Below are 21,670 nucleotides of genomic sequence, written 5' to 3'. Positions count from 1 at the left end.
CGCGTCCAGGCCCCGCCCCTGCCCTCCCCAGCGCTCCGACTGGCGCAGTGGCGGAAATGGGCAAGGAGGGGCGAACCTCACAGCGAAGGCGAAGGCGGGGCCCGGACTCCTCCCTGCTCCCGCCGACTCCTCCCACTCCGTGTCACGCCGTCACAGGGGCGGAAGCGGCGGCGGCGGCGGCGGCGGCGGCGGCGGCGACGGCCGAGCGGGGGCTGCGGCTCGCGGCGCAGATTGTGCAGCCCCGTGCGCTCGGCGCGCGGCTCGGGAGGGACGCCCGCGGCCCGGGGCGGAGCGCTTCGTCTCGCACACTCTCTGAGGTGAGGCGCACGCGGTTTCGGAGTGATAGGAGGGGCTGCGGCGGATTTGGGGTGTCAGCTCTGCACAAAGCTGCTTGGCTGGGGTGCAAACCCTTCTTTCCCTGCGCTGCGCCCCTCGCCCAGGTGGGAGGTGGATGGATGTCCTAGGGGCTGATGGCTCCCTCTCCGGATTGGAAGCGGGGTGCGGGGTGGGGATCACTGCTCGAGGAAGAGAAATTCCCGGGCCGGGGTGTTGCGGCGACGGGGTTCCCTGATTCGTCGCGTTGAGGGTCTCTCCTAACCCCATACAATAATTTCTTTCTCTCCAGCGCTGCCGTCTCCCCGCGACTGCCTGCACCTTTTCAGTGCTCAGGTGAGCCCGGAGGTTGTTGCTTCTCCGACTTCGGAGAACAGACCAAGAAAGCTTTTCGGAAAGCGTGGCGGCTGCAGCGGGCACAAGGGAACGTTGGGGATCCCTCCGGGGGTTGTTAGAGCCCTGTCACCTGGGGAGTGTGTGCTGCGTTGGGGAAAACCCACGGCCCTGAGTAGGAACTCCCTTGCTTGTTCTCAGCCGGGAGTGTGGCGGTGAGGAGCCCGCACAGCCTTGCAGGTGTCCTCGTAATGCTCCAGCACGGCCACCACGCGTTGAGGCTCGATGGGCATTGCCAGGCGCTGGGGTAACTCCTCCCGGGCTGGGAACCCGGAGCAGGCAGCCCCATTACGGTGGATGTTAGTCAACAACCTGGCAGCTGGCAAGTGAAACAGGAAGGAAGAGGAAGGCCCAGCTGTAGAAAGTTGGGGTTCAGTGATGTGGAACCTAGCCAGATAGAGGCCCAGCCTTCCCTTTGGTGAGCGCACTGAAGTCCATAGACCAGCCCATTTGGGCAGATCCATCACTCCACATTCACACACAACTCAAGACTTTTGTGTTTTGTTTATTTTTAATCTATTTTAGTGGGAGAAAGGCATTGGGAGGGAAGGTTTCTTAAGGAGGCACATGAGAAAATGACCATCAATAATTCATAGTTTTTCAGGCAGGGAAAGTAAAGCATTCAGGCCATTGAACTGGATCCATATTTTGGAAAATTTTATTAGTGTGGGTGCAGTAAGGTGCTAGTCCTGCTTTAAGTGGCCGAAAGGGAAATTCCTGTTTCTGTTGTCTGAAGATGTTTGTTGTAATTTGTTTTATTTTTAGAAATGCTGATGCCCCTACAAATTTTTATTCCAACATGGAGACCTTTTGATTCTTATTTTTATGAATAATGTGTGTGTTTTTAAAAAAAGTCTTTTTGAATAATTTACTTAAGAAAACCCACTTTTTTTCTTTTGTCACATTAAAAGAAAACCAAGATTCTGAATTTAAAATTAGGGAGATATATGCTTATAAAATTATATAGAACATGAAACATAATGATTAAATTTAAAATTAGATGTGCTTATTAATTTGAAGAAGCAGGTGGGAAAGCACTTCCAATATACTGATTTGTTTTAATGACACTTTTGATCAATATTTCTAGATTTTATTTACTTTTAAATCCTCATCCGAGGATATCTTTTTATTGATTTGAAAGAGAACGAGAAAGAGAGGGGGAGAGAGAGAAATATCAACGTGCGAGAGAAACATCAATCAGTTGCCTCCTTCATTCTCCCAGACCAAAACCTAGGTTTGTACCCTGGCTGGGAATCAAACCCACAACCTTTTGGTGTATGGGATGATGCTCTAACCAACTGAAACGCTTGACGAGGGTTCCGAGATTATATTTAAAAGCACAAAAATTATAGTCCTTCCAACTTTACTTAAAAATTTTTCCTACGTTTTAAGCCCCAAGAACTCAACAATAGTGAAAATATAGAAATTGCAGCAAGTGTCAATAAAGGATGATGGCACATAACCGTTAATCGTATAATTAAAGGTGAAAATGTACCACCCTAAAAATCTTCAATCATATTTTTCCCAGACAACACAGACTTAATAATGGCTTTTATAGCTAATGTATTCGTTTCCTCTTAACCATTTCTTGATTTGCATCATTCTTTATTGAAATAAAATACATATTTTCCAGTATACAATTGGACTTAAATGTTTGGTGAAATTTCTATGCTTTTTTTTTTTTTTTAGAATGCTTGCTTTCCTAGGGTCAAATGTTGCATGAACCTAGGCTGATTATGTTCCTAAACCCCACATTAAATCAAATATTTACTTATTTTTTAAATATATTTTTATTGATTTCAGAGAGAGGAAGGGAGAGGAAGAGAGGGATAGAAACAACAATGATGAGAGAGAATCCTTGATCTGCTTCCTACCAGGGATTGAGCCCCCAACCCAGGCATGTGCCCTGCCCAGGAATCAAACCGTCACCTCCTGGTTCATAGTTCAATACCCAGCCACTGAGACACACTGGCTGGGCTAAACTCAAATATTTTTGTGGCAATACTTATGTACTAGTATACTATACATTTACAAATACTGTATTTACATATGCCTTATTGGTAGTTCACTTTTTGAATAATGTGGGATATATATATTTTATATAAAGAGATTTGTTAGATTGGACAGCCTTTTGAAAATATAAATGAGGTCCAGAAAGCCTTCTTTGGGCTTAGATAGGTAGTAGTATTGTTAACATTGTGTTAGTGTTTTATCCATCTGTATCCAGAGTGCTGTAAAACTAAATGACAACTTATTTAAAGCTCAAAGAACTATAATGCATTTCAGAATATGTGTAGAGTATATGTGTTCACAACTAACATGATGGTTTTGAGAAAATGAAGAGTGAGTTAAAGGAAAATCATCCATAACATTGGTGTCAAGATTTCTCAGAGTCGATGTAGATAGAAAACTAAAAGTTTTCACACATGATGTTCATAATCTATTAAAAATACTCTAGGAGCGTTAGCAGAACTCAGGTAGGGAACAATAGGATTACAAGCCCCTCAAAGCTTTTCTTCAAGATATAGGTTATATACAGGCATACCTCGTTTTATTGCACTTCACAAGTGTTGCACTTTTTTGCCGATTGAAATCAAGACCCCCACCAGAAAAAGATTATGACTCACTTTATAGTGATACTCACTTCATTATGGTGGTCTAGAACCAAACCCACAGTATCTCCCAAGATATGCCTGTATGTGGAATTTGTATCTAATGATAATACTTTTCCACTTTCAAATTTCTTATCTATAGGTGTGTTCGATGTATTTTGCATGCTATTTTGTGTGAGTGTATGTGTGTGTAGTAAATACAATGGATCAGAGAAGGAGATGTGTGATAATTGTAGAATTCACATATCATTGAGTATTCACGTCTGTGAAGCATTTTTCATTCCTTATATAACTTAATTGAAAAAATACTAATTTGATAACTCAATCTTTCATAGTTACCATGCATTATTTTTCTTCTAGACTTTTGGTTCTTAATGTTTGTTTAGCCATGCTGTTGTTAGACTAGTTTGAGAACTTAAAAAAAATTTCTAGTGGAAGATACAGTAACTGCCCTGGCTAGGTAGCTTAGTTGATTGGAGCATAATCCTGATAGGCCAAGGTTGTGGGTTTGATCCCTGGTCAGGGCACATACAAGAGACAACCAGTTAATGCATAAATAAGTGGAACAACAAATCCATCTTTCTCTCCCTCTCCCTCCTCTCTCTATTTAAATCAATCAATAAATTAAAAAAAAATTAAAAGATACAGTAACTAACCCAGATTCCTATATTTGGTAGTGACTAGATGGTGTGCCTGAGGTTTATTTGTTGGGTTTTACTGAGTAGGAATGAATGAGGGTTTTTTTTGTTTTTGTTTTTTTTGTTTTTAAGTATAATAAGAGATCAAAATTCAGGAACTGCTAAGAAGACATAGTAAGATGGAGAGAGACAGACAAAAACTAGGTGTTTTTACTCCTTGAATTTTACAAACAATGTGATTTGTCTGTTGGTCACTTGTGTAGTGTTTTTCTCAATTTTGTATTTTTAAATGTACATACCAGTAGTGGATAACATTTATTTATACTTATAATATGCCGGTCCTGTTTAAGTAGCTCTCACTGATGCTATAATAGACTCTTGCCATGCCCATTTTATGTATGAGAACACTGAGGTCTTAGAGATGTTAAGTAACTTGAAAGCAATGGCTTCACATTCAGGCAGTCTAACTGCAGAGAATATATTATTACCTAGTACTGCATAATAACTGTTCTAGAATGTTGGAGGTATTAGCAAATGCTAATGTTTAATGGTTTAATTTTTTTTTTTTTTTTTTTTTGCAGATTATCTGATACAATGGCAACTGTACGGGGGAGAACAAAGAAAAAAGCATCTTTTGATCATTCTCCAGATAGCCTTCCTTTGAGGAGTTCCGGTAGGCAGGTATTACTCATTTGTTCATTCTGTGCACCTGTTTTGAGCACACAGAATTATTCTGATTGGCACTGAAGAATTATAAATGAAAAGATTATAAACTTATAGTGTAGTTGAAAAATTCACCCTGTAACAGCCACAGTACAGGATGATAAAGAGATAGAATGTAGAAAAAAAGCATACTGGCAGGGGGAACTGCAAAGATAGAGACATAGGGTTTGAATCGACATGCGGTGTTCAGAGAATTGCAGCTGTGTAGTTGCCTCCAGGATGTGAGCTGTGGTTAGATCATGCTTGGTGGGAATTTGACATCAGCTTGTAGCTGTTTGGGTGCTATTAATGGTTTACTTACTGCCATCTTTTTTGTAGGGCTTTGTTTTCCCCCCTAAAGAAAAATCTTGAATGATGTAATTATTATCCTAGTTTTTTTTAATACGCAATACTGAGAGGGTATAACTGTTCTAAGAAAAAAAAAATTCCCATTTGAAAATAGCTTTTATTTTGATTGATAGAGCTTTTTTCCAAAAAAGGTTCTCTACTCAGACCTATTGTTAACATGCTGGTTCTGTATTTCAGGCAAGTTAGTGAATTATTTGCACAGAACAGTCTCAAGGAAATTGCTATATTGTTAAACCCTAACCTACTGCCGGGGTGTTGTTAATCTACAAGTTTAGAACTCAACGTGGAGGTCACATTCACCCTTGGCCACTGATGAAATCTTAACCCCAGCTGGTTCTTTTGTAGGCAAAGAAAAAAGCAACGGAGATGATGGATGAGGATGAAGACGGTGGGTCAGAGAAGAAGTATAGGAAATGTGAAAAGGCAGGCTGTACTGCAACGTGTCCTGTGTGCTTTGCAAGTACTTCTGAAAGGTCTGTTTAGATGACATATCTTGGCCTCATTCCTGCCTATGAGAGCGTTCTTTGTGAGAACATCATCCTCAAAGATAGTTTTACTAAAGATAGATATAAATACTGTAAGTCATCTAATAATAGAGACATTGCCCGTACATTCTGTACATACCACACCCTCCTATATGATCCTCCTGTAGACATAGCCATATCAACTCTGCACAGTGGCCATCCAAGTGTCCTCAAATCCCACCGACTGTAGCTGAGCTGCTTTTGTGAGTTGAGAGTGGAATAGGGTCAGGGATGGGGACACAGCAGAGAGAACTGTGGAGCTCCCTGTAGACCAGCAGGTGTTGTTGTAATTTTTGCTCTAGGCTTCCATCCTCCCTCACATAACGTACCTCCTTTTCCAGTAGACATAAACAGGTCTCATGGAGGCTCTGGGGCTAACTGCACTTCCCATTTTTATTGGAATGACACAAGCTTGACTTTTACTTCCAGAGAAAAATCTTCAACGGAGCCTTAAGATTCAGTAAAACCTGGAACACAAATCCCATGTTTTAATCACAAAGCGTGGTGGTGGTAGTATTCATCGTGGCATTAGATTTCATTCTTTTACTACATTATTGGCTGCTTGACAGATCATGTTTGCCAGATTGCCTGCTCAAGGGTTCTATTCCAGCTGGCCAGATTCATTCACTACTCAGTATTGGGACAGATGTTCTTACTAGAGACCACACTTCTCTCCTTCACCCACGTGCAGCTTGCGGCAAGCACAGTGATATCCCCTGTTTCGTGTCATAAAACCCTATCCTGGCTCTAGGGAGTCTTGATAAAGCTCCTGAGTCTCAGTCCCTTGGTGTACAACCAGCTAGGTTAGGTCCTCTGGTCTAAGTCCTGTGTCCTCACCATGTGTTATCACCTATCAATCATCCATTCCACTTCCCCTGTTATTAGCTACTGGTTGTTAGGATTGTAAAGAGAGAATGCAACATGGGCTCATAGGAAATGCTTGATACATGTTTGTTTTTTAAAGTGAAGGGGATAGGGTGAGTTGGGAGGGAAGGGGGAAATGTATTTTAGTGAAACAGAGGGAAAACTTTTATTGTTGTTATTTATGCTAAAATAAAGGAGGCAAATGAAAAAAGGGAGAAGAAATGTTATTTATTACCAAAGCTGCATGTTTTTTCTGTTTTCAGATGTGCCAAGAATGGCTACACCTCCCGATGGTATCACCTCTCCTGTGGGGAGCATTTCTGTAATGAATGCTTTGACCATTATTACAGAAGGTCTGTTCTCTCATCGTTGGAGGTTTTTGTAGTGGAGGGGGTCAGATGGTTAAGGCTGAGCCCACAGGCCTACTGAATTATTCCACTGTTGCAGCCATGCCTGCATTGACTACAACTTGCCAGACCTTTATGCTGTAGTTTGCATATGTGCATGCTTACATGTGTGCACATTCAAGGTTCAAAACTATCTGCTTCAGTGAGACCGTTATTCTCTTTAGTCTGCAAGATCTGGAAGCTCTAGGAGCTGCGTTACTATTCTGTGACAGTGCATAGGGGGACGAATGCCAAGATTTGGGGGAAGGTACTGACAAGTAGGGGGAGCTTGGACAGACAGGTAGCAGCTGTCCCTTCCTAATAGTTTCAAATTTTAAAACTGATAGGAATGCACCTTACCTGACAGGCTCTTTTATGGGTACCATAATAACTTCCCCCTCTTTATAATATGACTAGTTAAGTCCTTTACGTAAGATTTTCTAACCTGCCTTCTGTTTTGAAAACCCAATTGACTTAGCTTGATATATTTATTTTTATTATTTTTCAGCCATAAGGATGGATATGAGAAATATACTACATGGAAAAAAATATGGACTAGCAATGGAAAAACTGAACCTAGTCCCAAAGCTTTCATGGCAGACCAGCAACTCCCCTACTGGGTAAAAAGCACTTGTGCACCTAAATGCAAGAAAAATGGATAAAAATACTGATTTGGGAGGAATTTTTCTTTTACTACATTTATTGTTTTATGTCTGTTAAAGCAAATCACATTTTTTATTTTTGTAGGAAACTTCAACATAGTATAAAGAAGAAACTAAGGACTTATCACCGGCTGGTGATAGCCATTGTTAAGCTTATATATCTCTCACCTTTTCTTCTGTTAACTGTCTAAGTGTATCTTTAAAGACAATTTCATGCTTATATACAAATTTTAATAAGGTTTAACATTTTACTTTTAATATAATTTTGTTAACTTTTAGCTTTTAAAAATTTAACTTTATATTATTTTTCCATTTAACCATTCTTTGAAAATAAGTTGTAGTGTTGCATATATTAGATAAATATCCCATCTATATAATAAAAACCTAAGCAACCATTACGGTGGAATGACAAGAATGACCAGTCACTGTGATGCACACTGACCACCAGGGGCAGACACTCAATGCAGGAGCTGCCCCCCCCTCCCCCCCCCCCCCCCCCCCCCCCCCGGTAGTCAGTGTGCTCCCACAGCGGGAGTGCCGCTCAACAAGAAGCCAGGCTCACGGCTGACAAGCACAGTGGCAGTGGCGGGAGCCTCTCCCACCTCTAAGGCAGCGCTAAGGAGCAGTGAGCTGAGCGGTAAGGAGTGAGGGGTCCCGAACTTTAAGAGGATGTCCGACTGTTGGCTTAGGCCTGATCCCCACAGGGAGCGGGCCTAAGCTGGCAGGCTGATATCCCCCAAGGACTCCCAGACTGCAAGAGGGCGCAGGCCGAGCTGAGGGACCCCCCTCTGAGTGCATGAATTTTGTGCACCGGGCCTCTAGTCATTTAATAAATGATTTGCCAAATTTTTTTTAATATATTTTATTGATATTTTACAGAGAGGAAGGGAGAGGGATAGAGAGCTAGAAACATCGATGAGAGAGAAACATCGATCAGCTGCCTCCTGCACACCTCCCACTGGGGATGTGCCCGCAACCAAGGTAAATGCCCTTGACCGAATCGAACTCGGGACCCTTCAGTCCGCAGGCCGACGCTCCATCCACTGAGCCAAACCGGTTTCTGCTGACTTGCCAAATTTTTTAATATCGTAGGTAGATTCAAGCTTCTCTTGCACACTTAAAAATTAATTTTTAAAAAATAAAACTTACATAATATAAAATTAACTATTGTAAAGCATACCATTCAATGGCATTTACTATACTGACAGTGTTCTGCTCCCACCAACCTCTATCTAATTTCAAAGTATTGTCATCATTCACAAAGCAAACGATGGCAGTCCCCTCTCATTTTTCTATCCCCTAGTCCCCTGCAAACATTAAACTGATTTCTGTCTTTATGAATTTACCTATTTTGGATGTTTTATATAAAGGAATCATGTAGTATGTGGCTTATCATGTCTGGCTTCAACTAACCATAGTGTTTTTGAGGTTCATCCATGTCTTAGTATATGTTAGTTCCTTGTTCCTTTTTATCAGTGAATAATATTCCATTATATAAATTTGCCAAATTTAATTTACGCAGTCATCTGTTCATGAACAGTTGGATTGCTTCTATGTTTTAGTTATCCAAAAAGTGCTGCTATGAATATTTATGTACAAATATTTATTTTAACATCTGTTTTCAACTATTTTCAATACATTTCTAGGAATAAAATTGTTGGGTCACATTCTATGTTTACCTTTTTGGGGTCTACCAAACTGTTTTCCTTAGCAACTGCTGCAGCAGCATCTTTCATGCCCATCAGCAACGGATAAGGATTTAAATTTCTCCACATCCTCAACAATTTATGTCTCCCCATCCTTTTTTTTGTTGTTCTAGCTATTCTATTGGGAGTAAAGTGGTATCTGGTGATTTTGATTTGCATTTTCCTAATGACTAAAGTGTTTTTTCATGTGCTTGTTGGCCATTTGTATATCTTCTTTGGAGAGATATCTGTTCAAATCTTTGCTCATTTTTAAGTTGCGTTGTTTGTCTTTTGTTGTTGAGTTGTAAGAGTTTTTTATTCTGGATACTAAACTCTTATCAGATGTTAGGTTTGCAAATATTTTCTCCTGTAGGTTGTCTTTTCACTTTCTTGATAGTGTCCTTTGATGCACATAAGTTTTTAATTTTGAAGTTTATCTATTTTTTCTTTTGTTGCATATGCTTTTGATATTATATCTACTAGTAAGAATCCATTGCCAAATCTGAGGTCATGAAGATTGACTCCCCTAATTTTCCCTCTAAGAGTTCTATCATTTTAGCTCTTACATTATGGTGTTTGATCCATTATGAGTTAATTTTTGGATATGTGTGAAATAGGAATCCAATTTCATTCTTTTGCATATGGATATCTGCACGCTTTAAAAAAAATAAACTTCTTATTTTGGAATAATTTTAAGTTTACAAAAGAATTGCAAGAGTAATACTCAGAGTTCCCATATATTTTCTACTAGTTTCTCCTAATGTTATCATCTATCACACCATGATTATTTGTCAAACTAAGAAATTAACATTAATACAGTACCAATAACTATATTATGGACTTTTTATGGGTTTCATCAGTTTTTTCAGTAGTGTCTTTTACTGTTCAGGATCCTATTCAAGATACCACATTGCATTTAGTGGATAGTTTATGACTCACTGTAACTAAATTTAACACTGATTATTTCCTTAAGTTAGAGCTGGAAAACCTTTCTGACAATAGTAGTCGTCAGATTCTGTTGCACTTTTTTAGTGCCTGAGCTAGTATTGAATCAGAAATTATGGGGTAAAAGTGTGTTATATGGGTGATGGTCATGTAAGGGAGAGGAAAAGTACTTAGAAGTGCTAAAAGGTTGGCAAATCATGTGGCGAAGATGGCAAAGTGAGTGGTGGAGGAGAGAAATTCAGGCTCAAGATTAGCCAGCTGATTGACCTTGACATGTTACTTTCCATTTAGGTTCAGTGTACAAAACCTGAGTGTGGAAAATGGCGGCAACTTACCAAGGAAATCCAGCTTACTCCACAGATAGCAAAGACCTACCGCTGTGGTATGAAACCAAACACTGCTGCTAAGGTATGATCTCTGTTGGTTTTCCTTTTGAATTCATTGCTAGGTTAATTTAGTTGTTAGTAAATAGTAATGGTATGTATTTCTTATTTACTGTATTGTTCATTGTATCAGTATTGTATTGGTCCACTTACATATAACAGAACACCAACTACAGTGGCTTAACCAGTGGAGGATTTTATTTTTCTCTCATTATGAGTAGTTTGGAAATAGGCTCTCCAGGGTTGGTGTAGTTGCCCAAAGAAATCTTGTTGTTTCTAGTTCTGCCACAAGATGGTTGCTGCACCATCAGCCATTCTGACCAAATTCTAAGCAGTAAAGATGGGAGAGTCAAAGGGCAAGAGGGCTATGCCAGCTGAGTCTCTTCCTCTTTTAATGGGAGCTTTCCTGGAAGTTCCAACAATAGATTTCTGTTTATGTCTCATTGGATGGAATAAGATCATGCAGCTACTCTGACCAGCAGTAGAGACAAAGGAAGGAAATCCTATATAATAAAAGGCTAATATGCAAATTGTCCCCTTGGGAGTTCGACCGACCAGGAGTTTGACTGCTTGCTATGATGTGCGCTGACCACCAGGGGCGGCTTGGAATGAAGGAAGGCCCCGTCCAGCAGCTGGGAGAAGGAAGGCCCTGGCCAGCAGCTGGAAGGCCCCTCCAGGCCTGATTGCTGGCCAGGCCTAGGGACCCTACCCATTCACAAATTTCATGCACCAGGCCTCTAGTCCTATATAATAAAACCCTAATATTCAAATTGAATAGTGGAACGACCCGTGGAATGACCAGTTGCGATGATGCGCACTGACCACCAGGGGGCAGACGCTCAATGCAGGAGCTGCTCCCTGGTGGTCAGTGCTCTCCCACAGCGGGGAGCACCGCTCAGCCAGAAGCCGGGCTCATGGCTGGCGAGTGCAGTGGCAGTGGCAGGAGCCTTTCCTGCCTCCACTGCAGGCGGGCAGTAAGGAGAAGGAGAGACGGGTCCCAGACTGCGAGAGCCCCTGGATTGCAAGAGTGTGCAGGCCGGGCTGAGGGGACCCCCCCCCCCCACCCCAGTGCATGAATTTCATGTCTCTAGTATTTTATAATTGAGCATGTTGTAATATTAAACAAAACCAGGATCCTTTACTAAGGAAGAAGGGATGACTGAATATGTTTGGACAATTAGGGATCTGCCATCGATAGTATAATATGCCTTTTTTGACATTTTAAAAACTACTTAGTTTTTAAAATGTGTAATTGCTTTAATAGGTTAAAGCAGGGGTCCTCAAACTTTTTAAACAGGGGGCCAGTTCACTGTCCCTCAGACCGTTGGAGGGCCGGACTATAGTTTAAAAAAAAACTATGAACAAATTCCTATGCGCACTGCGGGCCCGGGACGAGTCGGCTGCTAAGCAGGACAGGCAGCGGCACCCGGCGGGCCAAATAAATGTCCTCGGCGGGCCGCATGTGTCCTGCGGGCCGTAGTTTGAGGACGCCTGGGTTAAGGCATTAATTTACATAAATGTCCCTGATTCCTTCAGTACATTAAAAAATGTTAGAAGTCATACCTCGGGAGTAAAATACTTTTTTTAAAAAATTGAAATATAATTCACATGTCATAAAATTCACAATTTTAAAGTATACAATTCCATGGTTTTTGGTATATTCGCAGTCATCACTGGCAAAATATTTTCTTAGTTCAAATATTTCTCATAAAAGAATGAATGAAAACTTTTATAAAGTTTATGATCAAGTTTTTTAAAACCTGGGATTTAAGATATAAATATTATTAAAGCAACATAAATATTGTAAACATTTGGAAAATTTTGCTAAGTGAAATGGTGAGAAATAGGGTATGGACATTTAGAAATTACATTGTTACTATTTTAAATTTTACATAAGTATTACATGAATATAATCTCAGGGTTTTAAAAAAGTAAATTGAATATACCAGTGTGTGTGTGTGTGTGTGTGTGTGTGTGTGTGTATACTTATATATACATACATATATATACACACAATTAGGGATATATACACACATACAATACAGAAATAAAAAATACAATACAGAAATAAAAAATGAAAGTCCTCCTTAACCATTTCCTCCTTTTCACCTTAATAGGTAACTACTCTTAATAATCTATCCTGCTAAAACAGCAAATTTCAACTGGTACAGTGCAAGAATTTTTAAAACATGCAATACTTGACTATTTAGTCAGGGTTACTGACCTCTTTTCCCTTAGATTATCGAATAAAAAAATGACAATAGCCAACACAACAATAGCCATCCAGTGTGAATGAATCAAAATTATACCAATTTTTGTCAGATTGGCAAAAAAAATTTTTTTTGGTGTGCCACAGGATTTTAGTAATTAGTTTTCCATGAAATGAAAAAGGTTGAAAATTGCTGTATTAGAACTTTTTTTATTGAATACCTTTCTGTTTGGCACATCTTTTAAGGCTCTTGATACGACTATCTTAACTACTACTTAAAGATTTAAAGACTTACAGTACAGAGAGATCATTTTCTAGTATATGTAAAATTGTATCTTTTAAGAAAATATATTTGTATTGACTTCAGAGAGGAAGGGACGGGGAGAGAGAGATAGAAACATCAATGATGAGAGAGGATCCATTGATTGGCTGCCTCCTGCATGCCCCACACTGGGGATCAAGCCCGCAATCCTGGCATGTGCCCTGACCGGGAATTGAGCCGTGACCTCCTGGTTGATAGGTCGACACTCAACCACTGAGCCATGCTTGCCAGGCTGCATCTTTCTTTTAATTCAATTATAATATATGCACAGATCTTCAGTGCATTTTATTGAGTTTCGGAAAATGTCTACATTGTGTAACCAATACCCAATTAAGATATACTTTTCTACTACCCTAAAAATTCTAGTTATTTCATTTCCTACCACTAGAGGCGATCACTATTCTGATCCTTAACAGAGTTTTGTCTGCTCTCTTTATTGCTGAGTGTGGAATACCACAACTTGTTTAACTATTTTCCTTGGAGGGCATTTGTGATGTTTAAATTTTTTGCTATTATGAATAAAACTAGTGAACATTCTGTGCAGGTGTTTTTTGTGGACTTATGGTTTCATTTCTTAAAGGTAAATACATAGGAGTGGAATTGCTCAGTCAGATGGTAAATTTATATTTTAGAAACTGCTAAATGGTTTTCCATAGTTGTAGCATATTGAAACATTTGGTGGTGTTACTCTTTATTAATTTTTTTAATTTTAATTTTAGCTCTTCTAATGGGCATGCACTGGTATGTCATTGTGGTTTTAATTTTCATTTCTCTGATGGCTAGTGATGCTAAGTATCATTTCATATGCTATTGGCCATTTATACCTTGTCTTTGGAGAAATCTCTGTCTAAAACTTTAAAAAATTAGGTTTGTTTTGTAGAAGTTCCTAAGTAATCTGGATATCTATAATAATAAAAGTGCAATATGCTAATTAGACCAGATGTCCTTCTGGGTGTCCTTCTGGACAACCTCCTGGACGAAGCCTGGACTGTGAGGGAAGCCTGGGTCCCAGGTGCCTCCCGGGTTCCGGAGGGAAAGCCAGTGCCGGCAGCCAGGGGAAGGAAGGCCTACTCTTGCACAAATTTCGTGCACAGGGATTCTAGTGAGATGTAATCTTGAATATTTTTCCTGGTCTTTGTCTTACCCCTTTATTTTCTTAATGTCTTTTGATGAGCAGTTTTTAAGTTTGAAGCCTAGTTTATTCATTTTTTTATGGTTAGAACTTTTTGTATCTTTTCTGAGAAATCATTGACTACCTCTCAATTTACACATATGTTTTCTGTGAGGAGCTTTTTAGTATTAGCTTTTACATTAAGGTCACTTATCTATCTCATGTTAATTTTTGTTTTTTATGCGAGGTATAAGGTCAAGAGTCAGTGTTCTTTTCATATAAATATTTAGTTTTTCAGTACCATTTGTTGAAAAGACTTTTTTTTCCCTTGAATTATCTTGGCTTGTTATCAACAGTCCGTTGGCCATACATGTTGGTCTATTTCTGGACTCTGTTCCATTGATCTCTTCATTTATTCTTATCCCAGTACTCAGCTGGCTTGAATATTGTATCTTTATAATAACGTAGTGCAAATTCCTCTGTGTTTTTGTTTTTCAAGGTTATTTTGGCTATCCTACGTTCTTTATGTTACCATATAAATTTTATTATCAGCTTGTCAATATCTACAAAAAGGCCTCTGGGATTTTTTTGTCATGCATTGACTTTACAGATAATTTTAAGAAGAAATGACGTTCTTCATTTTTCTGTCTTTTAATACATGGGTCAGCAAACTATTGGTCAAATCTGCCTCCCCCCACCTGTTTTTGAAAGTAAAGTTTTATTGGAACACAGCTATGCTCAGTCATTATGTATTGTCTGTGGCTACTTTCATGCTACAGTGGCCGAGTGGTTGTGACAGAGACCATGTCATCCACAGAAGCTAATATTTACCATCTGGCTCTTTATAGAAAACACTAGAGGCCCAGCGCACGAAATTGTGCACGGGTAGGGTTCCTAGGCCTAGCCTGCCATCAGGGCCATCTTCTGCCTCCTCGCCAGTCCCTAGTCCCGCCCTGCCGCCACCAACCCCGGTTCCCCATGGTTCCCGTTCGCCATCCTGCGATTGGAGCCTGTGGGCCGGAGGGAAGGACCAAGAGGTTGGCTGTCCCACCCGCTCGCCAGTCCCCAGTCCCGCCCCGCCACCACCCACCCCAGTTCCCCGTTCGCCATCCTGCGATTGGAGCCTGTGGACTGGGGGGAGGGGCTGAGATGTGGTCAATGCACTTCATAGCAACTGGTTGAGTGGTCGTTCTGGTAGTTACACCATTATGGTCGCTGGGCTTTTATTATATAGGACTAGAAGCCCAGTGCACAAATTCATGCATGGGTGGGATCGGGCCAGCCCAGCCCCGGTCGGGGCGGATTAGGGCCGGGCCTGTTGGGAGGAGGAGACAGCAGGAAGTTGGCCAACTGGCCTGCCCCAAACAGGGCTGATCAGGGCCAGGCCGGCTGAGGGGGGGGGGGGGCCCAAGGGCAATTGGCTGGCAGGCCCCACCCCTGATTGGGGTGGGGGGTTGATTGGGGGCGGGGTGGTTGTGGAGAGGGGCTGTGGGCAGTGGGCCAGCTGGCCCCACCCCCAAATTGGGGGGGGGGACCGATCAGGGGTCACTGGCCAGGGGAGGGGCTGTGGGAGGTTGGCTGGCTAGCCCTATCCCCGATTGGTGTGGCGGGGCCGATCAGGGGCGGAGCTGGCTGGGGGGAGAGGCCACGGGCCGATCAGGGTGGAGGGGGCTGAGTGGGGGTGGGGCCGGCTGTGGGGAGGGGTTGTGGGTGGTCCTGCCTCAAATGGGGTGGGGGGGCTGATCGTGGGCCAGCGGCCTGGGGGAGGGGCCATGGGTGGTTGGCTAGCCGGCCCTGCCTCTGATCAGAGTCAGGGGGCCGATCAGGGGCAGAGCTGACTGGGGGGAGGGTCTGCAGGCCCATTGGGGGGGTGGCCCATCAGGGGTGGGGCCAGCTGGGGGGAGGGGCTGCAGGCGGTTGGCCAGTGGCCCATCCCCTGATTGGGGTAGGGGGGCAATCGGGCAGCGCCAGTGAGGGGGCGGGGCCCCGGGAGGTGGGCCAGCGGCCCCACCCCCCCATTGGGCCAGTTTGCTGGCTGCAGTGGGCGGCATAGCGACTGGTTGTGCTGGTCATTACGGCATTCCAGTCACTGGCTATTTATATATACTGAGTGGCCAGATTATTATGATCTCTGAACGCATAATAATCTGGCCACTCCGTGTCTATCCTATATAATAAAAGGCTAATATGCAAATTGTCCCCTCGACCAGGAGTTCGACCAGCAGGCTGGCTGGCCAACCATCCATGTCCCCTCCCCCTGGCCAGGCTGGCCGGACACCATCCATGTATGAATTCATGCACCAGGCCTCTAATATATATATTTATATACACTGAGTGGCCAGATTATTATGCGTTCAGAGATCATAATAATCTGGCCACTCAGTGTATACTAGTATAGATTTTCAACCCTGTTGTGACCCTGAGCATGTGTATCTATCTCTCCATCTTCTCAGGGTCTTTAATTTCTCCCAACAGTGTTTTCTAATTTTCATTGAGGATGTCTTTTGTTAAATAGATTTCTAGATATTTTGTGTTCTTTTCCTGTGATTGTAAGTAGAATTTATTTTTAACTTCATTTTCAAGTTGTTTGTTGCAGTGATATAGAAATACAATTTTTACATGTTGATTTTATACCCAGAGGCTTTGTTAAGTTATTCAACTTATTAAATTTCATAGGTCTTTTTGTAGATTACTTTGGGTTTTCTATAGTTGTAACAACTGTGAATAAAGATGGTTTTGCTTTTTTTTAAAATCATCTTTTTGCTCTTTCTTTCTCTTACCTTACTACACTGGTCAGGACCACCAGTACCATGTTGAATAGAAGATGGGAGAGTAGACATCCTTGTCTTATTGCTGACATAGGAGGAATGTGTTCAGTATTTTATCATTATGTATAATGCTGGCTTGGCTGTAGCTTTTCACAAATGCCTTTTATCAGATCAAAGTTCCTTTTTGTTCCTAGCTTGCTGAGAACTTGGTATTATGAATGGTATTATGATGTTGGACTTTGTCAAATACTTTCTCTACATCTTTTATGATGACCATGTGGTTTTTCTCCTTTCATCTGTGAATGTGGTGAATTACACTAATTCTGTAAAGTTGAAACTACCTCAAATTCCTGGAAAAAATCTCATTTGTTCTTAATATAGTATCCTTTTAATGAATTGTTGGATTCAGTTTGTTAATATTTTGTTAAGGATATTTGCATCTGTGTTCATGATGACAATTTTCTTTTCTTGTAATGTTCTTCTTGGGTGTTGCTGACTGCATTGTGCTGGCTCTGTAAAATGAATTCAGAAGTACATCCCTCTTCTCTATTTTGTTAAAGAGTTTGGGTAATGTTGATATTACTTCTTCTTTAGCATTTGGTATAATTCACTAGTGAAGTAATTTGGGTCAGTTTTTTTTAAAATTATAAACTCAGTTTCTTTAACAGATATACAGCAATGTAGGTGGTTTTATTCTACCCGTTTTAGAATGTGTATGTGTTTTTCCAAGAAATATGCCTATTTCATCTACATTGTCAAATTTGTTAACTTAAGGTTGTTTGCACTGTTCCCTTATTCTCCTTTTAATGTCAGCAAGCTCTATGGTGATATCCTTGTTTTTATTTTGGATGTTGGTAATTTGGGAGTGAAGGGTGGGAAGCACAGATCTAAGCCTGGAATGAACAAATCTTGTTCTGAAACCTTTCAGTTTAGCCTTTAATTGATTTTTGAGCGCAGTCTTCAGAGTAGAAGGCCTCTCTGAGGGATAGAAGAGAAAATAATGGGAAGGGCTGACACTGAGGCGGTGGGTAATTCATTTTTCAGGTTGAGTGCACTGATGGGAATTGGGGTTTGAGTAATGAAGGTACATGAGCTTGTGGGGCAAAGGGGAAGCTGACCGAAATAATGTCATGGCTGCACTGAATTTAACCAGGCCCTGTGTCCAAGATTACTTCTCAAGCCAAAAGTAGACTCAGTGGCATTTCATTATAATGTTTAAAGGAGAGTTCAACCAAGAGTAGTAAAAGTTAGCAGACTATTTTAATAGATATTAGCCTCTGAGCCATTTTCATTCAACCTATTTCTGAAGTTTCTAAACAGTTATTCTAACAATTAAAAATATTTTTGGATGATTTGCTTACTAATGTATGTTATTAAATACTGGATATAATTTTACATAAAAAGTTTATATTAAAATCATTTTGTATTGTGCTTTGACTAGCTTTAGTTTAACTATCATTTGGAATTATACATAATCCCTCCTTTCTTTTACCTGCTGACAATGGAATGGACAACTTTAACTTCATCTCTACTAATTGTTCAAATGGACCATGTCCCTTTTTTTGTTTATTTGACTTTTTGGGGGGATGGTAATTGTCTTTTTCCTTTTTTTTTTTTAGTTTAAGTAGTTTTTGAAAAGTCTGAGGTCTTCTTTAAAATGAGTTTATTTTTAGACCAATTATATATGTTCATTACTGAAAAGGTCAAACAATATAGAAAAGGACAAAGAAGATAACACAAGAAAACTCATGCAGTCATCATCATGCAATAACCATACTAAATGAGATTTATTTAACAGTGTTCATGTATTTCACGCAAAAGACCTGGCTGAGAAATAACTTCCCATGTTAAGAAATAGTACTTACTGTGCATGCTCATTTTATGTAAAATGATTGCGTACAGCAAAATTTAAAATCAGAAAAAGAAGCCAAAGTGAAATAAAAAGTTGTTGAACATAGGATAATTATTTCTTCATCTCAAGAAAAGTAGTTTCTAAAAACTTCCTAAAAGGTTATGAATATATATGATGAGAATGGTAGGAGGTTAGAATCACTTTGTTTTCGTTGCATGTTTCAATTTTAGATATTAATTGACACCCTGCTATGAAAGTGGGAAAAGTAAATTATGTCACACTTTAGCCCACCTCCCCTTTTCCTTGCTCCAAATTTCTGTTAGTGTTTCGTGTTTTAGTTTAGTGTACTCTGTCAGAGTAAATGTATCATTTATTTCCCATAACCATCATCCCTCCATTGCTTACTCTTGCTTCTGTATTTACTGGGTTTAATACTCTCCACAATTTCTCTCACCACAGTTCCTTCTATCCCAAGTTCTTCATTTTGATTCATCATGTAGTTGAATGTATTTTAACATCAAGAACTTTTTTCCAGGAGGACTGAGAGGTCTCAGATTCCTTAAGCTTTTGAAAACTTAATTGCCTTTCTCTCCTTCCAAACCCTCTTAAAGTTGAAGGCTTCATGGCCTTCTTAAATTCCAGCTCCTAAGTAGAGTATCATGTTTTACACTTCTTCCCCCTCTCCGCTCCATCCCCAAGTTGTCCCTTGAGAGCTACTGCTCCAGTCTGTTACTGTCTGTAGCCTGAAGTTTTGAAATATTTATTTAAATGGTGTTTATTGATTCAGAGTCGCTTTGGTTTTCAGCTTGGTATTCTGTCAAGGACAAAGTCTGGAAAGGTTTATTTGTAAAACAACATTAAAAAGAATGGTAGCAAACTGTGCACACTGTTTTGGAGCTTGCTTTTTTTGTTTAATATGTCTGATAGATGTTGCCATCTCAGGACCTAAAGACCTCTTTCTCTTTAAAGCCTGTATAATACTCTACTGAGCGGATGTATCATGATGAATTTAACATGGTTGAGAGCATTTAGGTGACTTTTAAATGTTGTTAGCAGTGCTGTGATGAATAACTTTATATCTTTGCCATTTTTCAGTATATTTGTAGGATAATTTCCTAGTTATAACATTTCTGTGTCAGAGAGTACATACCATTGTTTTAATATGAAATAATTCTTAGACACAAAAGAGGATTTATAATTTGTGTGTAAGAAGCAAAGAATTAAAGCAAACACTCAGGTATCCAGCAGTTTTAGAAGCTGAGCATTATTACTATAGCCTCTGTCACTTCCTGCGTGCTCCTTCCTTTCCTTCACTGCAAGGACACAGTATTTATTATTCCTCAGCTTTTTGTTACATATTTACAAAACCCTAAACAGTGTGTAAAGTTTTGCCTACTTTTGGACTGGCTATAAATTGTATCATATTGTTTGTATTCTGCAGCTTGCTGTTTTCACTCAATGTGGAGGTTTTTCATATGCATCCATGTTGATGCCAGAGTTCTGAGCTGTTCATTTCTCCTGCTGTATAGTATTGCGGTGTGTGACTGTACCACGATGTATCTGTTTTCCTGTTCACGGCTTGACCGTTGTTTCTGGTTTGGGGTTATTACTCACTGTGCTCCTGTGAGCATTCATGCATGCCTCTCTTGGGCACAGGCAAAGTTTCTCCAGAGTGTATTCCAAGGGCCAGATCTGCGGGGCTACATGGTATGTCAGTCTTCAGTCTATTTAGGTAACTTTTTACTTGAAATACACAAACAAGATGCATGTAGCTCTGAATGTTCACGAAGTCCCCATTTAGCCAGCTTCTAGTAAAGAAATGGAACACTTACCAGCCCCTCAGAGTCTGTCAGCACCCCCTTTTACTCACAGCCTCCATCCCTTGCTCCCCCACTTACTATTCTGACTTAAAACACTGCAGATGTTTTGCTTGCTTTTGAACTTTATGTTAATGGAATCACACAGTGTTTTCTTTGGGGTCGGCTGCTTTCTCTCACCGTTTTGTTTGTCAAGTGCATCCATGCTATAGTGTGTGGTTGTAGTTTGTTCGTTCTCATCACCAGATAGTGGCCATTGTTTGACTGTGACACAGTTTATCCATTCTTCTCTTGATGGGCTTCTTGATTGTGTTTAGCTTTTTTCTATTACAAACATTCCTCCTTTGGACATTTTCTACTTCTGTTGGTGCACATGTTTGAGGGCCTTTCTGGAAAATATAACAAAGATTAGGTTGCTGGATATACAGTATGTACATCTTCAGTTATACAAGATAATGCCAAATTATGGTTCTTTTAAAAGTTTCATATTTTGTCCCGTTGCTCTCCAGAGTCATTCTTTCTTTTTTAAAAAAATATATTTTTATTAATTTCAGAGAGAGGAATGGAGAGGGAGATAGAAACATCAATGATGAGAGAGAATCATAGGATGGCTGCCTCCTGCACGCCCCGCACTGGGGGTCAAGTCCACAACCCAGGCATGTGCCCTGATGGGGAATCGAACCTTGACCTCCTGGTTCATAGGTCAATGCTCAACCACTGAGCTACGCCGGCCGGGCAAGAGTCATTATTTCTTTAGCTTTCTACTTGGATGTTCTTGTGAGAGCAGCTGTCCTCCCCACACCTTCATGCATACAGTGTTTCATCACACTTTTTTCTTTGCCATTCTAAAAGGTGAAAAGGGATATTTTCTTGAAGGTAAATTGATACTGAAGACTATATTTTATAAGTAAAACTAATTAACACTTGGTTTGCCTTTCAGCCCGAGACCCCAGATCATTGTTCCCTCCCAGAGGATCTAGTGAGTATTTCTACATGTTCTAGATTGGACTTCATTGCATCTCCAATGATAAGTACTATATGTAAATGACAACGGTTTTAATCTAACATGATAATGATATGATGAAAATGCTAGCA

The 21,670-nt window shown here is 40.5% G+C and overlaps 1 protein-coding gene across 3 annotated transcripts in view; it reads left to right on the top strand.

Moving 5' to 3' along the window:
• The first annotated feature begins 157 nt into the window (after positions 1 to 157).
• The window catches only part of KDM1B (lysine demethylase 1B), a 53,626-nt gene continuing 32,113 nt past the window's right edge, over positions 158 to 21,670 (top strand). The window contains exons 1-9 of one of the 3 annotated variants that reach the window (XM_080658093.1): positions 165 to 317; positions 626 to 669; positions 4,558 to 4,657; positions 5,393 to 5,520; positions 6,699 to 6,788; positions 7,330 to 7,441; positions 10,405 to 10,521; positions 20,415 to 20,465; positions 21,516 to 21,554. In XM_080658093.1, coding sequence (XP_080514219.1) covers positions 4,571 to 4,657; positions 5,393 to 5,520; positions 6,699 to 6,788; positions 7,330 to 7,441; positions 10,405 to 10,521; positions 20,415 to 20,465; positions 21,516 to 21,554 — 624 coding nt within the window. In that variant the 5' untranslated portion in view covers positions 165 to 317; positions 626 to 669; positions 4,558 to 4,570. Of the gene's footprint in view, positions 318 to 625; positions 670 to 4,557; positions 4,658 to 5,392; positions 5,521 to 6,698; positions 6,789 to 7,329; positions 7,442 to 10,404; positions 10,522 to 20,414; positions 20,466 to 21,515; positions 21,555 to 21,670 lie in introns of all 3 variants that reach the window. The other 2 variants (XM_080658094.1, XM_080658092.1) reach the window with 2 other exon arrangements.

This window comes from Plecotus auritus (assembly GCF_963455305.1).
Source record: "Plecotus auritus genome assembly, chromosome: 2".
Lineage (NCBI taxonomy): Eukaryota > Metazoa > Chordata > Mammalia > Chiroptera > Vespertilionidae > Plecotus > Plecotus auritus.
This window is presented reverse-complemented; position numbering and strand designations above follow the sequence as displayed.